This window comes from Hylobates moloch, unplaced genomic scaffold (genome assembly GCF_009828535.3).
Source record: "Hylobates moloch isolate HMO894 unplaced genomic scaffold, HMol_V3 SCAFFOLD_16, whole genome shotgun sequence".
Lineage (NCBI taxonomy): Eukaryota > Metazoa > Chordata > Mammalia > Primates > Hylobatidae > Hylobates > Hylobates moloch.
Window position 1 is genome coordinate 23,917,417 of NW_026652291.1, and position 18,971 is coordinate 23,936,387.

At 38.1% G+C, this 18,971-nt stretch overlaps 1 protein-coding gene across 2 annotated transcripts in view; it reads left to right on the forward strand.

The window, feature by feature from the left end:
* The window catches only part of SEL1L (SEL1L adaptor subunit of SYVN1 ubiquitin ligase), a 55,021-nt gene extending 36,347 nt beyond the window's left edge, over positions 1–18,674 (forward strand). Inside the window, exons 10-20 of one of the 2 annotated variants that reach the window (XM_032180026.2) lie at positions 157–311; positions 3,046–3,102; positions 5,693–5,761; positions 7,777–7,854; positions 8,915–8,977; positions 10,285–10,372; positions 10,687–10,835; positions 11,764–11,929; positions 12,471–12,545; positions 13,817–13,989; positions 18,384–18,674. In XM_032180026.2, coding sequence (XP_032035917.1) covers positions 157–311; positions 3,046–3,102; positions 5,693–5,761; positions 7,777–7,854; positions 8,915–8,977; positions 10,285–10,372; positions 10,687–10,835; positions 11,764–11,929; positions 12,471–12,545; positions 13,817–13,989; positions 18,384–18,551 — 1,241 coding nt within the window. In that variant the 3' untranslated portion in view covers positions 18,552–18,674. The remainder of the gene's footprint in view (positions 1–156; positions 312–3,045; positions 3,103–5,692; positions 5,762–7,776; positions 7,855–8,914; positions 8,978–10,284; positions 10,373–10,686; positions 10,836–11,763; positions 11,930–12,470; positions 12,546–13,816; positions 13,990–18,383) is intronic. The other variant, XM_032180025.2, reaches the window with a different exon arrangement.
* Positions 18,675–18,971: the final 297 nt, after the last annotated feature.

The window sequence follows — 18,971 nt, forward strand, 5'->3', positions numbered from 1 at the left end:
TAATAGATTACTGATTTGCGATCTATATAGACTACTGTAAAAACAGCTTCCTTTAGCATTGTGTTTGTCAACGTTTGGCAGCTAGAATTGTACTTCTCTTTCTGGAACAATTCTTCTGATTTTCCTCCACCTTATTATTTTATCCCTGTATTTCAGTTGCTAGTGATATCTCGCTAACAGGAGGCTCAGTAGTACAGAGAATACGGCTACCTGATGAAGTGGAAAATCCAGGAATGAACAGTGGAATGCTAGAAGAAGATTTGATTCAATATTACCAGTTCCTAGCTGAAAAAGGTGATGTACAAGCACAGGTACGTGTTTAAACATCTCACCAAATGTCTTTACTGCATTGTATATTTTAATCTGTGGGGGACGGGAGCAAGCACTTATATCTGTAAGTTGCGTTTTCATTGCCCTGAGCAATTATGAACTACATATTAGAATCACCTGAGTCCCTTAAAAAAATACCAAGAGTCTCACACTCTCAGGAGATTCCATTTGGGTTAATGTGGGATGGGGCCGAGGCATTGAGGGTTCCTAAAACTGTCCAGGTGACTCTCCCGTGTACTGCCACTGAAAAATCACTGCTTGAACAGAGCAGCATTAACACCGATGATGAAGGCTGTTACTAGAGTCACCAATGATGAAAACTGTCACTTTCTCTAAACAAGTCCCTGGAATATTTGCGATATCAGATGCTCTTCAGAGCTATTTGCCATTCATGTTTCTTTTGCTCATCTTAAATCATAATTTCCTCAAGGTCAAGAACAGAAGTAAGCTCGTTTAATGGAAGTTGTATAATGTCCATCAAAGTACCATGTGTGCACACACGTTTCGTGGCTTCTTTTGATATTAAAATAAAAAGAACTTTAACATTTATATTTTTTTCCACTAAGTTTGCAATTATTTCTAATTTAGGACATGTACAGATGAGCATTAGATACTTATTAAGAACGATTGGTTTTAAGACTAGCAGTGGAGTCTTAAGGAAAAAAAAAACAGTGAAAGGTAGATCTAAATGTTAGCTGATAGGAATTATAATAAACTTGTTCAATTAAACATCTTATTTTTACATTAATGTAAAATTTAGTTTACTTAAAATTTTTCTGTTTTACTTGCTTTCTGTGTATCTTGCTTTTTGTGTTTACTTTTCTCTCCTTTCTTGACCTTTTTTGGTTTGAGTGCTTTTTCCTGTTGTATCTCTTCCCCTCTGCCAGCATGATACTACTCTTGTAGTGGTTATTTAGCGATCACAACATGCATCCTTGACTTATCAAAGTCTGGTACAATGAGCACTTTTACCGTTTCCAGGACAGCACAGAGATCTCAGAGTATTCTGTGTGTGTTTGATTTTATATGTTTTGGTACTATGAGATACTGTTGTTTTGTACAGTCCATATTAGTTTACATTTATTTTCAGATTTACCTTTTCATTGCTTTTTATTATTATTTTTTATTTTTTGAGACAGATCCTTGCTCTGTTGCCCAGTGCCACTATCTCGGCTCACTGCAACCTCCGCCTCCCGGGCTCAAGCGATTCTTGTGCTTTAACCTCCCTAAGTAGCTGGGAATGCAGGCATGCACCACCACACCCAGCTAATTTTTGTATTTTTAGTAGAGATGGAGTTTCACCATGTTGGCCAGGCTGGTCTTGAAGTCCTGGGCTAAGAGTTCCCGCCCACCTCAGCCTCCCAAAGGCTGGGATTACAGGCATTAGCCACCACACCTGGCCAGCTCTTTATTTCTTACTGTATCTCCCAGCTTCTAGTAAGTTTCCTTTTTTCTGAAGAGCACCCATTTGTATTTCCTTTAGAGCACGTTCACCGGGGACAAATTCAGTTGTTTTTTTTTTTTTTGAGACGGAGTCTCGCTCTCGCGCAGGCTGGAGTGCAGTGGTACGATCTCGGCTCACTGCAAGCTACGCCTCCCAGGTTCATTCTCCTGCCTCAGCCTCCTGAGTAGCTGGGAGTACAGGCACCTGCTGCCATGCCCGGCTAATTTTTTTGTATTTTTAGTAGAGATGGGGTTTCACCATGTTATCCAGGATGGTCTCAATCTCCTGACCTCGTGATCCGCCCGCCCCGGCCTCCCAAAGTGCTGGGATTACAGGCGTGAGGCACCGCGCCCAGCCCAAATTCAGTTTTAATTTATGTGAAAATGCCTTTATTTCACTTCTACTTTAGCAGGATACTTTGTGTTTTTGTTTTTTGTTTTGTTTATTCATTTGTTTTTTGAGACGAAGTCTTGCTCTGTCGCCCAGGATGGAGTGCAGTGGCACGATCTCGGCACACCTTAACCTCTGCCTCCCAGGTTCAAGCAATTCTGCTGCCTCAGCCTCCCGAGTATTTGGGATTACAGATGTCCACCACCACGCCCAGCTTATTTTTGTATTTTTAGTAGAGACGGGATTTCACCATGTTAGCCAGGCTGGTCTTGAACTCCTGACCTTAGATGATCCACCCACCTCAGCCTCCAGAAGTGCTGGGATTACAGGCATGAGCCATTGTGCCTAGCCCGTTTTTTGTTTTTTTTGGGAAAACAGCTCTCTCTGTCGCCCAGGCTGGAGTGCAGCAGCACAATCACAGCTCACTGCAGCCTCGACCTCTCCAGGCTCAGGTGATCCTCCCATCTCAGCCTTTCAAGTAGCGGGGACTACAGGCATATGCTACCAAGCCCGGCTAATTTTTCTGTTTTTTTTTTTTTTTTTTGTAGAGACAGGATTTTGCGATGTTGCCCAGGTTGTTCTTGAACTCCTGGGCTCAAGTGATTCACCCTCGACCTCCTAAAGTGTTGAGGTTACAGGCGTGAGCCACCGCACCTGGCCGCAAATGGTACTTTGCAATTACAAGTACACGTTTTTACTTTTCAAAAATTTTTAGGTTAATTAAAGTAGCATAGCATTTTCAGGAGTTAAGACTAAATCTTTTAGTTTTTTGAGTCATGAACAGAAAACCATTTTACGACCAAATCATTTCTTGTTGGTCTGATTTTAATTGTGTGCCAGATGGTACCACTTACTTTTGCGTTGTTGATGATCATTTTCAGGTTGGTCTTGGACAACTGCACCTGCACGGAGGGCGTGGAGTAGAACAGAATCATCAGGTAACTACCCTGTTCCTAGGGCTTTGCACCTCAGTTATAGCAGGAAATGATGTTCCCAATATATTTCTTGCTAAGTCAATGCCAGTATCAAACTTCTGTCATTTAAACACCCATCACAAATGAGCTTTCAAGATGTAACCAACCCCTAAGAAAGCTGAAGAATACAAATATTAGTACCTACTATGTGCCATTCACTGCTAGGCATTCACCATGCAATATTGGACAAAATAGTTTTGGTCTTTAACCTTTTGGAGCTTTAATAGGAGTATTAGATATTTTTTAAATGATCACACCAAATATAAATTGTGGTTATTCTTACAAAGGAGATTTAAAAGATACAATAATTGCTTAATGGGTAGGAGGTACCACTTGCCAGGGAAGACTTCTGTAAAGAGAAGTAGCAAACATTTAAGTTGACCCTGGAGATAAGGTCCTTCCAGGCCAAAAAGAATGGTATGTGCACAGGCCCAGAGACAGGAAGGAATATGGCTAGTCTGCCCATACTACAGGAATATGGCTGGTCTGCCCATAGTACATGAAACAGAACTGAGATCATATCAGCATATCCCTGCAGCACTTCAAGGAGCTACAAAGATCAGCATGTTCAGATTTGAAAACAATGGCTTTGGCTGCAGTATAGAAAATGAATTAGAAGACCCTAAGAATAAAATCAGGCAGATCAGGGAGGGGAATATTCCAGAAGTTCAGGTGAGAGAGAATGTGGCTTGGACTAGAACCACGGTAATGGAAGATAGTAGTGGATTCAAGATGTATTTGGTGGTAAATGTAACAGGACTTAGGGATGGATAGGATATAAGTGAAGGGGAGCTGATACCTTAAGCAACCAGTTAAGATGGTATTGCCATTTGCTTAAATTGAGCTGCTGGAGGAGAAGCAAGTTGAGGCCAAGAAGAGAAGATTTTAGGGGTATGTTCAGGCATTGGATAGTGTGTTCAGGGTAGTTGAATAGACTGGATTGAAGCTGAAAATATAAATTTAGGAGTTGCCATCATCTTGATGGTGTGTGAAGCTATGGGAGTAGATGAGATTGCTTAGAGAATGCAAAGTGAGAATGGAGTCCAAAACTGAGCCCTGAAGAACTTTAATGTTCAGAAGTCAACTGATAGAAAAATAACCAGCAAAGGAGACTTAGGTGGTACAAGTAGACTTAGGATGGAAACCAGGAGAGTGTGACATCTTGTTAGCCAAGCTAAGAGTCTGTCGAGAAGAAAGCCATGATGGACTCTGCCAAATGTTGCAGAGAAAGGTGGAGTGAGGTGAGCTGAAATTTAGATTGGCAATATGAACATCATCACTGGACTTGATGAACTGTCTTTTTGATGTAGTGTATGGAAGTCAATTAAGACTAGAATGCAGAGTGAATTGAAGTGCATGTCACCAATTTATTCGAGAAGCTTGGCTGTGAAGGAAAGTAGCTAACAGAACAGTCATCATTGGAGAGAAATTGGGGGTCTAAAGGAGATACATATCTTGTGTGTTTTGGTTTGAGTTTTATTTTTTTTATTTTATTTTATTTATTTATTTATTTATTTATTTATTTATTTATTTATTTATTTTTTATTTATTTATTTATTTATTTATTTATTTATTTATTTATTTATTTATTTTGAGACAGGGTTTCACTCTGTCACCCAAGCTGGAGTGCAGTGGCGCAGTCTTGGCTCACTGCAACCTCCACCTCCTGGGTTCAAGCAATTGTCCTGCCTCAGCCTCCTGAGTAGCTGGGAATACAGGTGCATGCCACCATGTCAGGCTAATTTTTGTATTTTTAGTAGGGACAGGGTTTCACTATATTGGCCAGGCTGGTCTCCAACTCCTGACCTTAAGTGATTCGCCCGTCTTGGCCTCCCAAAGTGCAGGGATTACAGGTGAGAGCCACCGCGCCCTGTTGAGTTTTATTTTTTGATGATGAGATTATAGAATGTGGTTGAGGGGGAACTGGTTCCAAAAGAGGGAGAAGTTAAGTCAGCAAGGAAAAGAAGAGGAATAACCAATGGTACAAGATCCTTAACAAAAATGGGCGGCAATACAGTTGAGAGTGGTGATAATGAATTTCTGCTGATGCTAGTGTGTTTACTTAAGTGATTTTTAAGTAGGGTCAAGAATTTTTCTCTAAACAGTACAAGAGGAATGTATTCCTTTAGACAACAATGAAAATATGCTCCATGTTTTGGAAAGACTTCTTAGTTTTTCCTTTCTCCCAGGTTATCATTAGAGAAATAGACCAAAGAAGTCAAGCTGCTCTTAAATGTCTTTTAAGCAGGCTGATGTTCGCTTTGCCTGTAAATAACAGGAGCCTTGTTGGACCTTAAGTTTAGGCAACACAAGAAATTTCTTTGCATCTATAATTATGCAGTGACTTAATGGTAAATGGTACTATTATTTGGTAAAATAAAACTTCTAGGTGTACTGATTTCTCTTTCAAAATATTGGCAACTGGATATTCTTGTTTTTAAAGCACTGTATTATAACAAGATTTTTTAAATGTTCCTGAAATAATTATTTTGGCTGAAAGTCAAAAGCAGATTCTGTTAAAAACTAATTATTTTAATAAATTCTTTTCTCGTAGAGAGCATTTGACTACTTCAATTTAGCAGCAAATGCTGGCAATTCACATGCCATGGCCTTTTTGGGAAAGGTACTGTACATCCTGTGAATGTTTTATGTAATAGCAAGAGGTGTTTGCATAATTAGCATGTATTGTGTTCAGGATCTACAATTTACCAAAAATAAATTGGAAATAAAATTTCTAGTGCAAGACTATTATATCTTAAAGTGCTGTTCTGAGGCATTTTCTTAGGCAACTTAAATATAACATAGTGTTTGCAGCCGGGTGTGGTGGCTCACGCCTGTAATCCCAGCACTTTGGGAGGCTGACGTGGGTCGATCACGAGGTCAGGAGATGGAGAGACCATCCTGGCTAACATGGTGAAACCCCATCTCTACTAAAAATACAAAAAATTATGCGGGTGTAGTGGTGGGCGCCTGTAGTCCCAGCTACTTGGGAGGCTGAGGCTTACAGTAAGCCGAGACCACGCCACTGCACTCCAGCCTGGGCGACAGAGCGAGACTCCGTCAAAAAGAAACAAAAAAATAGTGTTTGCTCATCAGTATGTTAATTCTTCATTGAAGTCAGCTCTCACTGAGCTCCTACTTTTTGTGTATTGTATGCAATAATGAGGAATGTATTCTTGATGCTGTGCAGTTTTTTGCTAAGACTCTCACAGTTGTCTGTTTCCTTCCATGCTGAATGGAGGCAATTAGAGTTTGTTGAAATTTATTTGCAGAGTTTTTAATTGTCTTAAATGTGATAGCCATGACCCACCTCTTCTCATTGTAGCTGTGTTCTCAATCAAGGGAACAGAACATTTAAGTGTAGAAACTTTATAAATAAATTCCATATGTCATGGAAGAATCTCAAAACTTTTTCATTATTTTGAAACATAGTATAAATCAATGGGTATTTTCACTTACAACTAAATCCTAAAGTAAGGAAGTTTAGATGGACTGTATCACAAAGGTTTTTATAATAGGGAAATTTCATCATGATTTGCCTCGTGATCATACTAGTAGTTGGGGTGTGGTAACTACATTTAAATATTCCAGCGGTTCCATAGCATAGAACTTGGTATTTCCCTCTGTTTTTGTTAAGCATTTAAGAACGTTTCATTCCTCCTCCTTTGGTTCTTGCTCTGAATTACTGTCACTGTCTTTAAAAACTATTTTTTAAATTTATTGTTTCTTTCACATGTATGTGAATAAAGACAGTCTTGACCAATCTGTTTTTCTTTCTCTTGGCCCTTTATCATTCTCCATACCTGATGCTCTGATTGTTTAGTGCTTAAACCCTCTTCAAGTAAACCTTTTAGTTACTTTGTTTCCTGAACTTAAGACCCACTTGTGATCTTATCCTGGGGAAAGTAGTGGTAGAGGAGAAAGAAGAATGAATGCTGCAAGCAGCTTCCCCTTTCCTTGTTGAATCACTGATCTGATCCTAAGCAACTTACTAACTAACCATTTGACTGCCCTGGAATAGAGTGAGAAAAATGATTCATGTTGGGCTTAAAGATTTCTTCTGAGACTAATATATGAGCTGATTTTATGTATTCATGTTTACAAATAAGTCATACATTTGAGATGGCAACAAAAGATATAATTACTAAAATGTTTGCTTTTAAGAGTTTGCTTTTAATTCTTTTGTTTTTTGTTTTTTGTTTTGATATGAGGTCTTGCTTTGTGGCTCAGTCTGGAGTGCAGTAGCAAGCTGTCAATTCACTGCAGCTGCAGCCTCCTGGGCCCAAGCGATTCTGCTGCCTCAGCCTCCCGAGTAGCTAGAATTACAGGCACATGCCACCACGCCTGGCTAATTTTTGTATTTTTAGTAGAGACGGGGTTTTGCCGTATTGGCCAGGCTGGTCTCAAACTCCTGACATCGCGTGATCCACCCACCTTGGCCTCCCAAAGTGCTGGGATTACAGGCATGATCCACTGTACCCGGCCTTTGCTTTTAATTCTAAAATATCCCATGGGGAATTCTAAATTTTTTGGACAGATTTAATGAGATCTGACAAAACCCAAAGGAGATGAGAAAGGAGAAAAATGTAATTGGAGAGAAGGTTACAGCTCTTACTGAAATTGGGATCTGTTTTCCAGATGTATTCGGAAGGAAGTGACATTGTACCTCAGAGTAATGAGACAGCTCTCCACTACTTTAAGAAAGCTGCTGACATGGTAAGGCTTTGTCTCAGTGTACTGAAATGTGTACCATATTACTAATATTTTAATAATTTGTTATATTAAAGGGTTAATCATAACCAACTCATGCTATACATTATTGAAACTGCATATTAAGTATGATTCATGTGAATGTATTAATTAAACAAAGCCCTCCTGATAAAAAGCAATTTTTTTAGGGACTAGGTTGTTGATTTTTAGTTGTTAAGTTTCACTGAGAAGCTTCCTAATTGGGGAAATACTGATTTTTAGTAATGGAGCTTGAACTTACATAATCTACCCTATTTGTATCACAACATGAAATTTAAAAGCTTACATAATAGGGTACTTTTGATAATCATAGTACATAATTTAGGCTTTCTTTGGCTCAGAAAACTGCGTATGAGTACCTAAAATCTTGTATGTCTTCAGTATGTACACTTACCTCTCTGTCAACTATTATACATGTTACTGTAGTTCCAGATATCACTTGAATGCTTCCCAAAGGAATGCTATGACAATCTTTTTAAAGATGTCTTCTGTCTCTCTAAGTTTAGGCAGATTCTAGATTTTTTTCTTTCTAGTCCCAAAACAGTGATTCTCTTTGTTCCATGACACTCCAATAATCCTAAGTATATCTTTGTCACCTGATAGCAGCATTGCTATTATTACATGATTATGCTATTATTACAAGATGTTCCATGATATCTTCCCTCTTTATTGGGGTGGGATGTTACCAATGAAAAACTGCAAAAATTTGACCTGCCTTTCATTTTGATGAAATACTTTAGTCATGCTTTATGTCATAAATTCATGGTACAGATGGTCATAAAGTAAAGAAAATTTAGTTCTAAATGAATTTACTATTTACTCTTTTTCAGCAAATTACCCAGAGCCCCCAGATGTCTAAAAGTCAATATTATGTTTAGTCTGATGAGAAGAAGAAAGTTTTGTTTTGAATTGAAAAGTACTAAGACATGTTTTTGAATAAGCTTATAAATGATTTATTTTGCAGTTATTTATTCTTGCCTATTTTTGAATGCTTTTCAGTCTTTTGTCTGATTTCTCTGCTTTGCAGGGCAACCCAGTTGGACAGAGTGGGCTTGGAATGGCCTACCTCTATGGGAGAGGAGTTCAAGTTGTAAGTGTTCAGTCTGACATTCTCTCTTTAATGAGCAGGCAGCTGGAGAGGTAGGGACGTGTTCCTTAATTAGCTTCCAGTCAGCCCTGGTGGGGCTATTCCATTGTAAGCAAAGCTGAACCTCTTCCTGTTTTCTGAGTTTGTCTCACTACCACCCCACACCCAACAGACACCATCTCAACTGTCTTAGAACAGCTCTGTGTCTGGCACTTTCTCCCAGAGATGTGGAGCTGTTTCTTGTTCTTCCATCTCTGCTCTCTACCCCACCTGCTCTAACCATTTCTCAGGACTTAAACATCTCCTTGCCTACCTTTTTATTCAGGCCTGACAAAATGCATAACTGTCTTCCATTAAGGAGGAGGAAAGCTTTCTGTTCTGCCCTTTGCCCCTTCTAGCTACCACCTGTCTTCTCCCAGCCCTTCACTCAGAGTCAAACTAAGTTGCTGCCATTCACTCTTGAGTTCTTAGCAATCAAACTTCTGCTTCATGGAACTATACTCTCTGTACAGATCACCAGTAACCGCCTAAATGTTGGTCCAATTGACATTTTTTGATTCTACCTCACTTGACCTCTTGCTTCCCTGGTGTTCTGTCTGTGTCTGGGTTTCCTTGGCCATTGCATCTCATCCTTCTGTGCAGCCTCCTCATGTTGGATGTCCCTGGATTCACATTGCGGTTTCCTTCTCTATATGATCTTTCCAAGTAATATGTCCTTTTAATTTGAGGCTGAAACTAAGAGCTAGGTTTAAGAGCTAGGTTTTTAATATCTATAGGTATTCTCTAACACAAAAGACAGTGATGTGTTCTCATTTTGAGGCCTTCCAGTCATTCTAGGACACTAAAATTCAATAGTAACCTTTATTTTAACTTTTCTTCTTGGATACATATGACCTTTGAAGTATAATAATCATGTAGTGTTTGGTAAGGTACACAGGGAATAAATGAATAAGGAGAGAATTTTCTTTCTTTAATTTTAGGAAAATTGAGGTTTAAAAAGGATTAATTGGTTAGCAGAGAAGATTGTTTCTTAATTCCTGGTCTGATGTTCTGCTAGTGTTTATGCTTTCTGAGAGCAGCATACAAATTGTTTCACAAAAACTCTATTTGCTTTTCTTCACCACCTTAAATATTAATCCCCATAGGACTTAATGTGTATTACTATGTATTATAAGAATTAGAAAGTGGCCTTTTTAATGGCTCTTCGGGAATTTTTTTATATGCTTTGTTCATTTTTTTAAATAAATCTCTTAACTTTTGAGTATGTCTGCCTTTTGAACTTTCTCATCATATGACATCTTTTTCTACAGAATTATGATCTAGCCCTGAAGTATTTCCAGAAAGCTGCTGAACAAGGCTGGGTGGATGGGCAACTACAGCTTGGTTCCATGTACTATAGTAAGTAACACTGGAATTAATGATGGATACACCAAGATCTAAATTAAGCTGTTTTCCACTAGATGGCATTATGATATGGATATGGGTGTTATCAAATTCTGGCTGGTTAAATGTTCTCCCAGTTCAATGATTTGTATATCTTGTTTTTTGCTGTAAATTATATTAATTTGTATCAGTATGTTAATTTGTATTAGATTCACATATTTACTCAGTAAGAATTCTTTCATTAGAGTTTTATTCCTCATATATAAGCCTTCTCTGATACTTAGCTAAATCTTAAGTCTATTATCTCGTGTGATTTTTTTTTCTTACAGACGGCATTGGAGTCAAGAGAGATTATAAACAGGCCTTGAAGTATTTTAATTTAGCTTCTCAGGGAGGCCATATCTTGGCTTTCTATAACCTAGCCCAGATGCATGCCAGTGGCACCGGTGTGATGCGATCATGTCACACTGCAGTGGAGGTAAGGTCTTTTCTACCAGCTTGTGTGTAGGGAGTTGATCTGCCCACCAGGAAAGTCTGCGTTTGTAATTCTGGTTTTCTTTGTTTTCTTCTATAGTTCTAGACTCAGCCTACCTAGCTTTGATATACTGAGGGAAGACTGAGGTGTCTGTGTGTAATTATTATACTTACTTATTCAGTCTCTCCCTATTAGAATCAACTGTATAAGGGGAGATATTGGTGTCTGCAGTATTTCTAGCATCTAAGACAGTATCTGATAATAATCAGCATCAAAAAAATATATAAGCTGAGCACAATGACACGTGCCTGTAGTCCCAGCTGCTTAGGAGGTGGATGATGGCTTGAGTCCAGGAGTTCAAGACCAACTGGACAACATAGAAAGAGCCTATCTCTTAAAAAAAAAAAAAAAAAAAAAAAAAAAGAAAAAGAAGTAAGTTGAATGAATGTTCCAAAAAGGAATGCTAGTATCTCCTAATTGGAAATTTTCCTCTTAGCTCTCTCTTAGACCTGGCACTTTAGAGTGACATTGATAAATGCTTAGCAAAGTTTCTAAATCTGTGCTTTAGTTTACTCACTTGTCAAATGGGGCTTTTAACAGGACTTACCTCCTAGGGTGGTCCCTCATGAACCTCATGGGAGGATTCAGAATGGTAATAGACATAAATCATTACAACAGTGCCTGGGCAGAGTAAATGGTAATTTTTGTAGTACAATAATTGTGTACTGTTTTTTTTTTATAAACCTGTTGACTTCTAAAGAGTAAGTGAAAACTTTAAATAAGTATCTCAAACTTTTATGTCTATTCAAGAAAGCTGCCAGAAATTGAAGGAACAAGCTTAATAGTTATCTGCAACCAATGTGCATAAGTGATTTTCTGGTATATCTTTCTTATTTTCTTGTACTGATTTTTTTTTCCCCACCTCACACAGTTGTTTAAGAATGTATGTGAACGAGGCCGTTGGTCTGAAAGGCTTATGACTGCCTATAACAGCTATAAAGATGGCGATTACAATGCTGCAGTGATCCAGTACCTCCTCCTGGCTGAACAGGGCTATGAAGTGGCACAAAGCAATGCAGCCTTTATTCTTGATCAGAGTAAGGTTCATTTTAGTCCTGCCTTAGGTTTAGAATGTACGAGTTCATGCCAGTGAAATGTTTAGTGTATTCAAAAAGAAAAGCTATTAGGAAACAGTCTTTATTATTGTAACTGGAACTGAACACACAGGCTTAAGTTATTAATATTTTACTTTAGCCATCAAAGTTTTATAACTAGAGTTGACTGTAGAAATGGATTTGACATTCATTTTGAAATTAAGCACTTTGCATAAATGTATTTTTCAAAATACAGTGGATACAAAAATGCCATTTTCCCAACACTGTGTAGAAAAGTGTCTCAATAGTCTCATGATTGGTTCTATAGATAAAACATGTTTCACAAAGTAGTGCCTCTTGCATCCAGTGATTGCTTTTAACTCACTATTTTAGTTCAGTAATTGATTTCAGTATTTGTTTTAATTCTTATATCCTAATTCTTGTTTAACTTATGCTTCACCTATCCTCCCTGCTTTGCAAATGAAAAATAAGTCTAGTGCCTTTTCTTAAATGCCTGATTTGTATTTCATTTCTTTTCCTGTAGGAGAAGCAACCATTGTAGGTGAGAATGAAACTTATCCCAGAGCTTTGCTACATTGGAACAGGGCCGCCTCTCAAGGTGAGTGATTAATTCTAAGATAAGAGTTGCACCCAGGGACCTCCTTATGTTATTTATCTCCCATGAACATTAAATCATGTCATTCATCACCTTTAAATTAAGCAGAAGCCTGGTAGGGTGGCTCACGCCTGTAACCCTAGCACTTTGGGAGGCCAAGGCAGGAGGATCACTTGAGGTCAGGAGTTCGAAACCAGCCTGGCCAGCATAGTAAAACCCTGTCTCTACTAAAAAAAAACAAAAAAATTAGCTGGGCATGGTGGCAGGCGCATGTAATCCCAGCTAGTCAGGAGGCTGAGGCAGGAGAATCGCTTGAACCTGGGAGGCAGAGGTGGTTACAGTGAGCCAAGATCATGCCACTGCACTGCAGCCTGGGCGACAGAGTGAGACTCCTCAAAAAAATAAGCAGAGATACTGTGACTTAATTTGTTTACACATTATTGGTATTTATTCTTAACATAGAAGTTTCTAGAGCCAGAGTTTCTAAATTGGGTTGTAAAGTCTTTGTACTACACATTTCCATCAAGCTATGATTCACTCTTTGGTTTCCAGTTTGAGGACAGTATACTGTGTGAAATGGCAATTAAATAGAATATATGATACAACATTAGTCTGAAACCTAAGAGACTTTTCTTTTTCTTTTCAATGTTTATTTTTTATACATTTCCTTTCAACATTCTCTGCCTGTTCCTTCTCCAAGCCTAAATAGTCAAGCTGGACTATTTTAAAATGTAAATAACATTATAAAGTAGAGCCTGATCATTTACATAGGAGTGTTTGTGAAAGAAGGGAGTACAGGTTGAGTGTCCCTTATCTGAAATGCTTAGGACCAGAGTGTTTCAGATTTCGGATGTTTTTTATTTTTTTGTGTGTTTGGAATATTTGCGCATACATATTGTTCGAGCATCCTTAATCTGAAATCTGAAATGTTCCCGTGAGCGTTTCCTTTGAGCATGACCTTTGAGTGTCAAGTTTCAGGTTTTGGAGCATTTCAGATTTCAGCTTTTTGAATTAGGGATATTAAACCTGTCCCCCTACACACACACCAACTTGGTTTTACCTCTCTCTATTCCAAAGCCTTCTGCAGAAGAGCTACACTTCTAGTTTAAATTTTTACTGGACTTTATAACTTGGCTGAAAGGATTTGTTACAAAGTTTGTGTACTACGAATTAAAATTCTTTGTTTTATGTAAGCATGTTAACAGGAGGAGAAAAAAGTTTCGTCTGTTTTAAACATTACTTATTGGCAGTTCTGCATTTAACTTTTGTTTAAGGCTATACTGTGGCTAGAATTAAGCTCGGAGACTACCATTTCTATGGATTTGGCACCGATGTAGATTATGAAACTGCATTTATTCATTACCGTCTGGCTTCTGAGCAGCAACACAGTGCACAAGCTATGTTTAATCTGGGATATATGCATGAAAAAGGACTGGGCATTAAACAGGTGAGTGTGGCTTCCAAACACGTTTGAATCATATAATTGTGATTGGGGAAAACACTTGCATTTGTATAGAAAATAGACTTTCCGTGACATTCTGTTGGATTTCAGGCCACTAAATTATGGGACTGATTTGTAATATTTCAGAAGACTGCCCTTCCATCTCTCATCTTCTAGCACCCACAGATACTGCTGTCCACGCTGTTTTATTTAGGGATTAAGCTGAAGACAGACTCATGAAAATGGAAGTGCAGTGCTTCCTCTGCTGATAACTACTTGTTTGAGAAACTATCTGTCCATCTTCAGCCAAATTCTGTTCTTTTCAAATTATTTTGAAATGAATTAAACGTATTCTACTGATAAATTTATTTCTGATTCTTATACTTTCCTAATGAAGTCTGACATTCTCTGGACTCATGACTTAAGGTTTTTCCTGTGTGCCCTCAAAAGAATTTGGAAAAACTGTGGACCCCCTTGTGCATTTTTAAGCTGGCGTTTAAATTTTTTCTTAAGTTTCAAAGGGTCTAAGTTCTAGCTATTTTAAGCATTAACATTTTTAAATAAAATTAATTACCCTTAAAATATCCAATAGAATCTAAATAACAATAATTTAATACCCACCTACAATTACTAATTTTTTAGAAATATACAAGCAAGTTTTTTAATTGAAAGTTACGTCTTTTCCTGTTTCCCTCAATTTATGTTTTCTACCACGACTTCTGTGGAATGTAATACTAATGTATTTAATGCTTAGGTCTTTTATTGATTACTCTATCATACTTATCTGAAACAAACAAGTGTATAAATTCATTTTGAATTTTATTACCAGTGATCTAAGCGTTAAGAAAAATTCATGAGATATTACTGGTCACAGTTGGTCAGTTAATGCATTGTTGATCAAATCTACAAAATACGTTTTGATAAAACTTTGCTTTTTGTATTATTAATTGAAAATGCATCTTTTAATGAGATAAATGGAGTATTTGTTAAAAATTGAGTAGATTTAGCATTAATTCTGTTTTTCATTTTTTTAAATGTATGACTAGAATGTCATTCATATAAATATGTATATGAAAATGGGAAGAGTTTCACTATAGCATGGTCACTTAATTCTTCAAACTGCCTTAAGAGTTAGATGCCAAAAATCAGAGTGACTTGTCATTAGAAATTATTTTTAATGATCAATCCCCTGACTACTTGATAGGTCCCTCTTCAGTTGTGTTGAAAGCAGAATTGGAAACCAGAGACTTGTGAAAGCATGCATTCCCTGACACTGGAGCCTTTCACTTTTCTCATTTTCTAGGAAGAGTACAAAAGGCTTTACCAAGACTTATGAAATAGGCTGTTAATTATACTCACTTCCTGTGTCACTTAGAGGCCCTTTGTTGACCTGAGGATTGAGGGGAAAGTTAAGTTCACTTTTGCTAATGCGGTTATTTTCTTGACAAAATGCTGCTGCTTTGTTCACATTTGGACATTTTATTTTAATTTCAGTATGTAAATGTTTATATTTTAAACTTACCTTAATATTTAGAATATTACTAATATTAGATACTTAAATATAGTTCAGTCAGTGCTCAGGAGCAGCAAACTCAGTACATTCAACTTCTGGAAGATCTCTGCCACTTAATGTAGTAATTGAAGCTTCTCTTTATTGTCAAACCAGTCATCCAGTGTCCCAAATTAGACTTAGCTTCTATCAGAAAGGCTGACAGGTTTTTGTCTTTTTTTTTTTAAATGGAGATGGGGTACCACTATGTTGTTTAGGCTTGTCTCAAACCCCTGGGGACTGAAGTGCCTTGGCCTCCAAAAGTGCTGGGATTGCAGGTATGAGCCCCTGCACCCAGCTGACTTTATTTTTAATTCAAGTGAAGTTTAACATGTCTAATATAAAGATCACATGCAAGTTATGGCTTTCATGGAGTACATCTAGTAATAATTTACTGACTGTAGTCAAGATTAAAATGATATTACTAATCTGTTTTTATAATAGGTTATAAAACAAGAAAATGTGTTCTTCTAATTTAATTTGTAATACAGTGTATAGCTAATAATAGAAATTCTTGTGAATAAAGAATATGATAAAAGGCATAGTATTCCTTTGATAAGAGTAGGGGGAGGGAACTTTTGTTTAGCTTTTGAGAATAAATAATCATGTATAAAAATCAGTAACTCCATTACTTTGTGTGTGTGTGTGTGTGTGTGTGTGTGTGTGATGGAGTCTCACTCTGTCGCCCAGGCTGGAGTGCAGTGGTGCAATCTTGGCTCACTGCAACCTCCGCCCTCTGGATTCAAGCAATTCTGTCTCAGCCTCCCACGGCTGCCATCATGCCCAGCTAATTTTTGTATTTTTAGTAGAGACAGGGTTTCACCATCTTGACCAGGCTGGTCTTGAACTCCTGACCTCATGAGCCACCCGCCTTGGTCTCCCAAAGTGCTGGGATTACAGGCATGAGCCACCTTTTTATATAAGACATTGTGATCACCTTTTCCGTTTTTTTTCTTTTGAGGTTTAAAACATTCATGCTACTGAAAACAATCAATCCCCCATTTAATATAGTTAGGAAAATATTAAATATGAGGATTGACTATAATTGGAAAAAATCATGATATTATTTGATAAATTTTAATTACACACTGTTGAATCTATTTAATTACCGTAATGAATCATCCAGTGTATGAATCACATGAAGTTTGATCCATGATCTTGAAAAATACAGCAATCCAAAAAACCATTTCAGTTATATTTTTCTAAAAACTCAGACACTAACCATACTGTTACCATTATTTGAAGATGCTCTTCTTTTTAAATAATGACACACCTTAAGGACAAGAATAAGGAATAGCTGAAAGTAACTGCTTATATTTAAATATGTTGGGCAGGGGCAGTCATTTTTGGTCTTTAGCCTTTCTCCCTCATGTCTCATGGAATTCTTTCTTAAGAGTTTGGTATTCTTTGATAATAGGGAGTAGAAGTGAGATTTTTAAGTGAAAATTCCCACCATCCCATTCTATTACATATCTGAATTCAGAACACTCCAAACTGGGCCAAAATTAAGAATGACTGGCTTCACCCTTTACAGAAATATATCTAACACAGGGAAACACAAGATGCCCTAATAAGGGTTTATAATTAGTCAATAAAGGAGCCTTCTCCAGAACCAGTATTTTAAGGTATCTCTTTCGGTGGTAGCCTCTGAGGTGTTTACACCCCAAGGCAATGTACTTGAGGAAAGAGTGCGGTAGATAAGGACTGTGCCTTCCTTTCGCAAAATGGAGAAACTTTGCTGTGTGCATAGGCCTATTCTCTACAGATCCTTTTCAGGAAAAAGCACATATGGAAGCTGCAGAACTGCAGAATCGAGTCCTTTAACATGTCCATGCAAGTACCTCTTGTAAAATCTGTTTCTTTTTTTGGAGACAGGGTCTCACTCTGTCACCCAGGCTGGAGTTCAGTGGCACCACCTCAGCTCACTGCAACCTCTGCCTCCCAGGTTCAAGCAGTTCTCCCACCTCAGCCTCCCAAGTAGCTGGGACTACAGGCAGGCGCCACCACACCCAGCTAATTTGGCTTATTTTTTATAGAGACAGTTTCACTATGTTGCCCAGGTTGGTCTTGAACTCCTGGCCTCAAGTGATCCTCCTGCCTTGCTCTCCCAAAGTGTTGGCATTATAAGAATGAGCCCACTTTGGGAGGCCAAGGCGAGCAGATCATGAGGTCAGGAGATCAAGACCATCCTGGCTAACACGGTGAAACCCTGTCTCTACTAAAAATACAAAAAATTAGCTGGGCGAGGTGATGGGCGCCTGTAGTCCCAGCTACTCTGGGAGGCTGAGGCAGGACAAAGGCGTGAACCCCGGGGGGCGGAGCCTGCAGTGAGCCGAGTTCGCGCCACTGCACTCCAGCCTGGGTGACAGCGAGACTCCGTCTCAAAAAAAAAAAAAAAAAGAATGAGCCACCGTGCCTGGCCTCTGTTGTAAAATCTTGAGTGTCTCTACCCCACTTTGAAGATCACGGTCCCAAACTGAAACCAGACGTTGCTAACACTGATTGAAGTTTTCAGTAGCAAGAAATTAGTGTGAGTTTCAGAAGTCGCCCTTGGAAATCTCTAGGTTAACAGTGTTAATGCATAGATATATGGCTGTATCCAGTGTATCTACACAGCAAATGAGATGTTATGTTGGGGGAAAATTAGTTTTTTAATGAAGTTTTTCAATATTAAGCAGTTAGATAATTAAACGAATTTTACCCAACTAAAGCTTGGCATTTTTGTTTAGGTGAGGGAAACTCATTTTAAAATGAAAACTTCAAAGGTAAAATAAATTTGTCTAATATGTTCACTAAATATTTTTACTTATTTTGACAAGAAATGCATTTTTGTTTCTTACCTATATTATAGGATATTCACCTTGCAAAACGTTTTTATGACATGGCAGCTGAAGCCAGCCCAGATGCACAAGTTCCGGTCTTCCTAGCCCTCTGCAAACTGGGTGTTGTCTATTTCTTGCAGTACATACGGGAAACAAACGTAAGTGGTCCGTGCCTCTTTTTATTAAAATATAAATGATGGAAGGTCTGTCCTGGAGGTTTGTTTTTCAAAAGTTGAGAAGCACAAGGAAGAGTGTCCTGCAGGTATCAGGTGTTCCCTTCTCAGCTCAGGTACCAGAGGACCTTATCAGGGGAGGGATAAATGCAGGCATAAAGCAGCTACTGCAGTTTTTAGGTAGTGTTTGACACTTCTTAACGCTAAAGCATTTTTCATGGAGGCAGATGTTTTCTGGTTTAGGGAAAACTGAGACTAACTCATGGCAGTTTGAAACGGTATTTAATTCAGTAAACATTAAATCAGATGACTCAAACCAGTCCCTTAAAAAGAAAAAGAAAAAAAAAAGAAAGAAGAACCTGAGAACCTGCCCAGGTTGTCGTACTTCAGATTCTTCCGATAGTGAAGCATTAAGTTGAAAACACCACCCGAATTTTCTTCTCT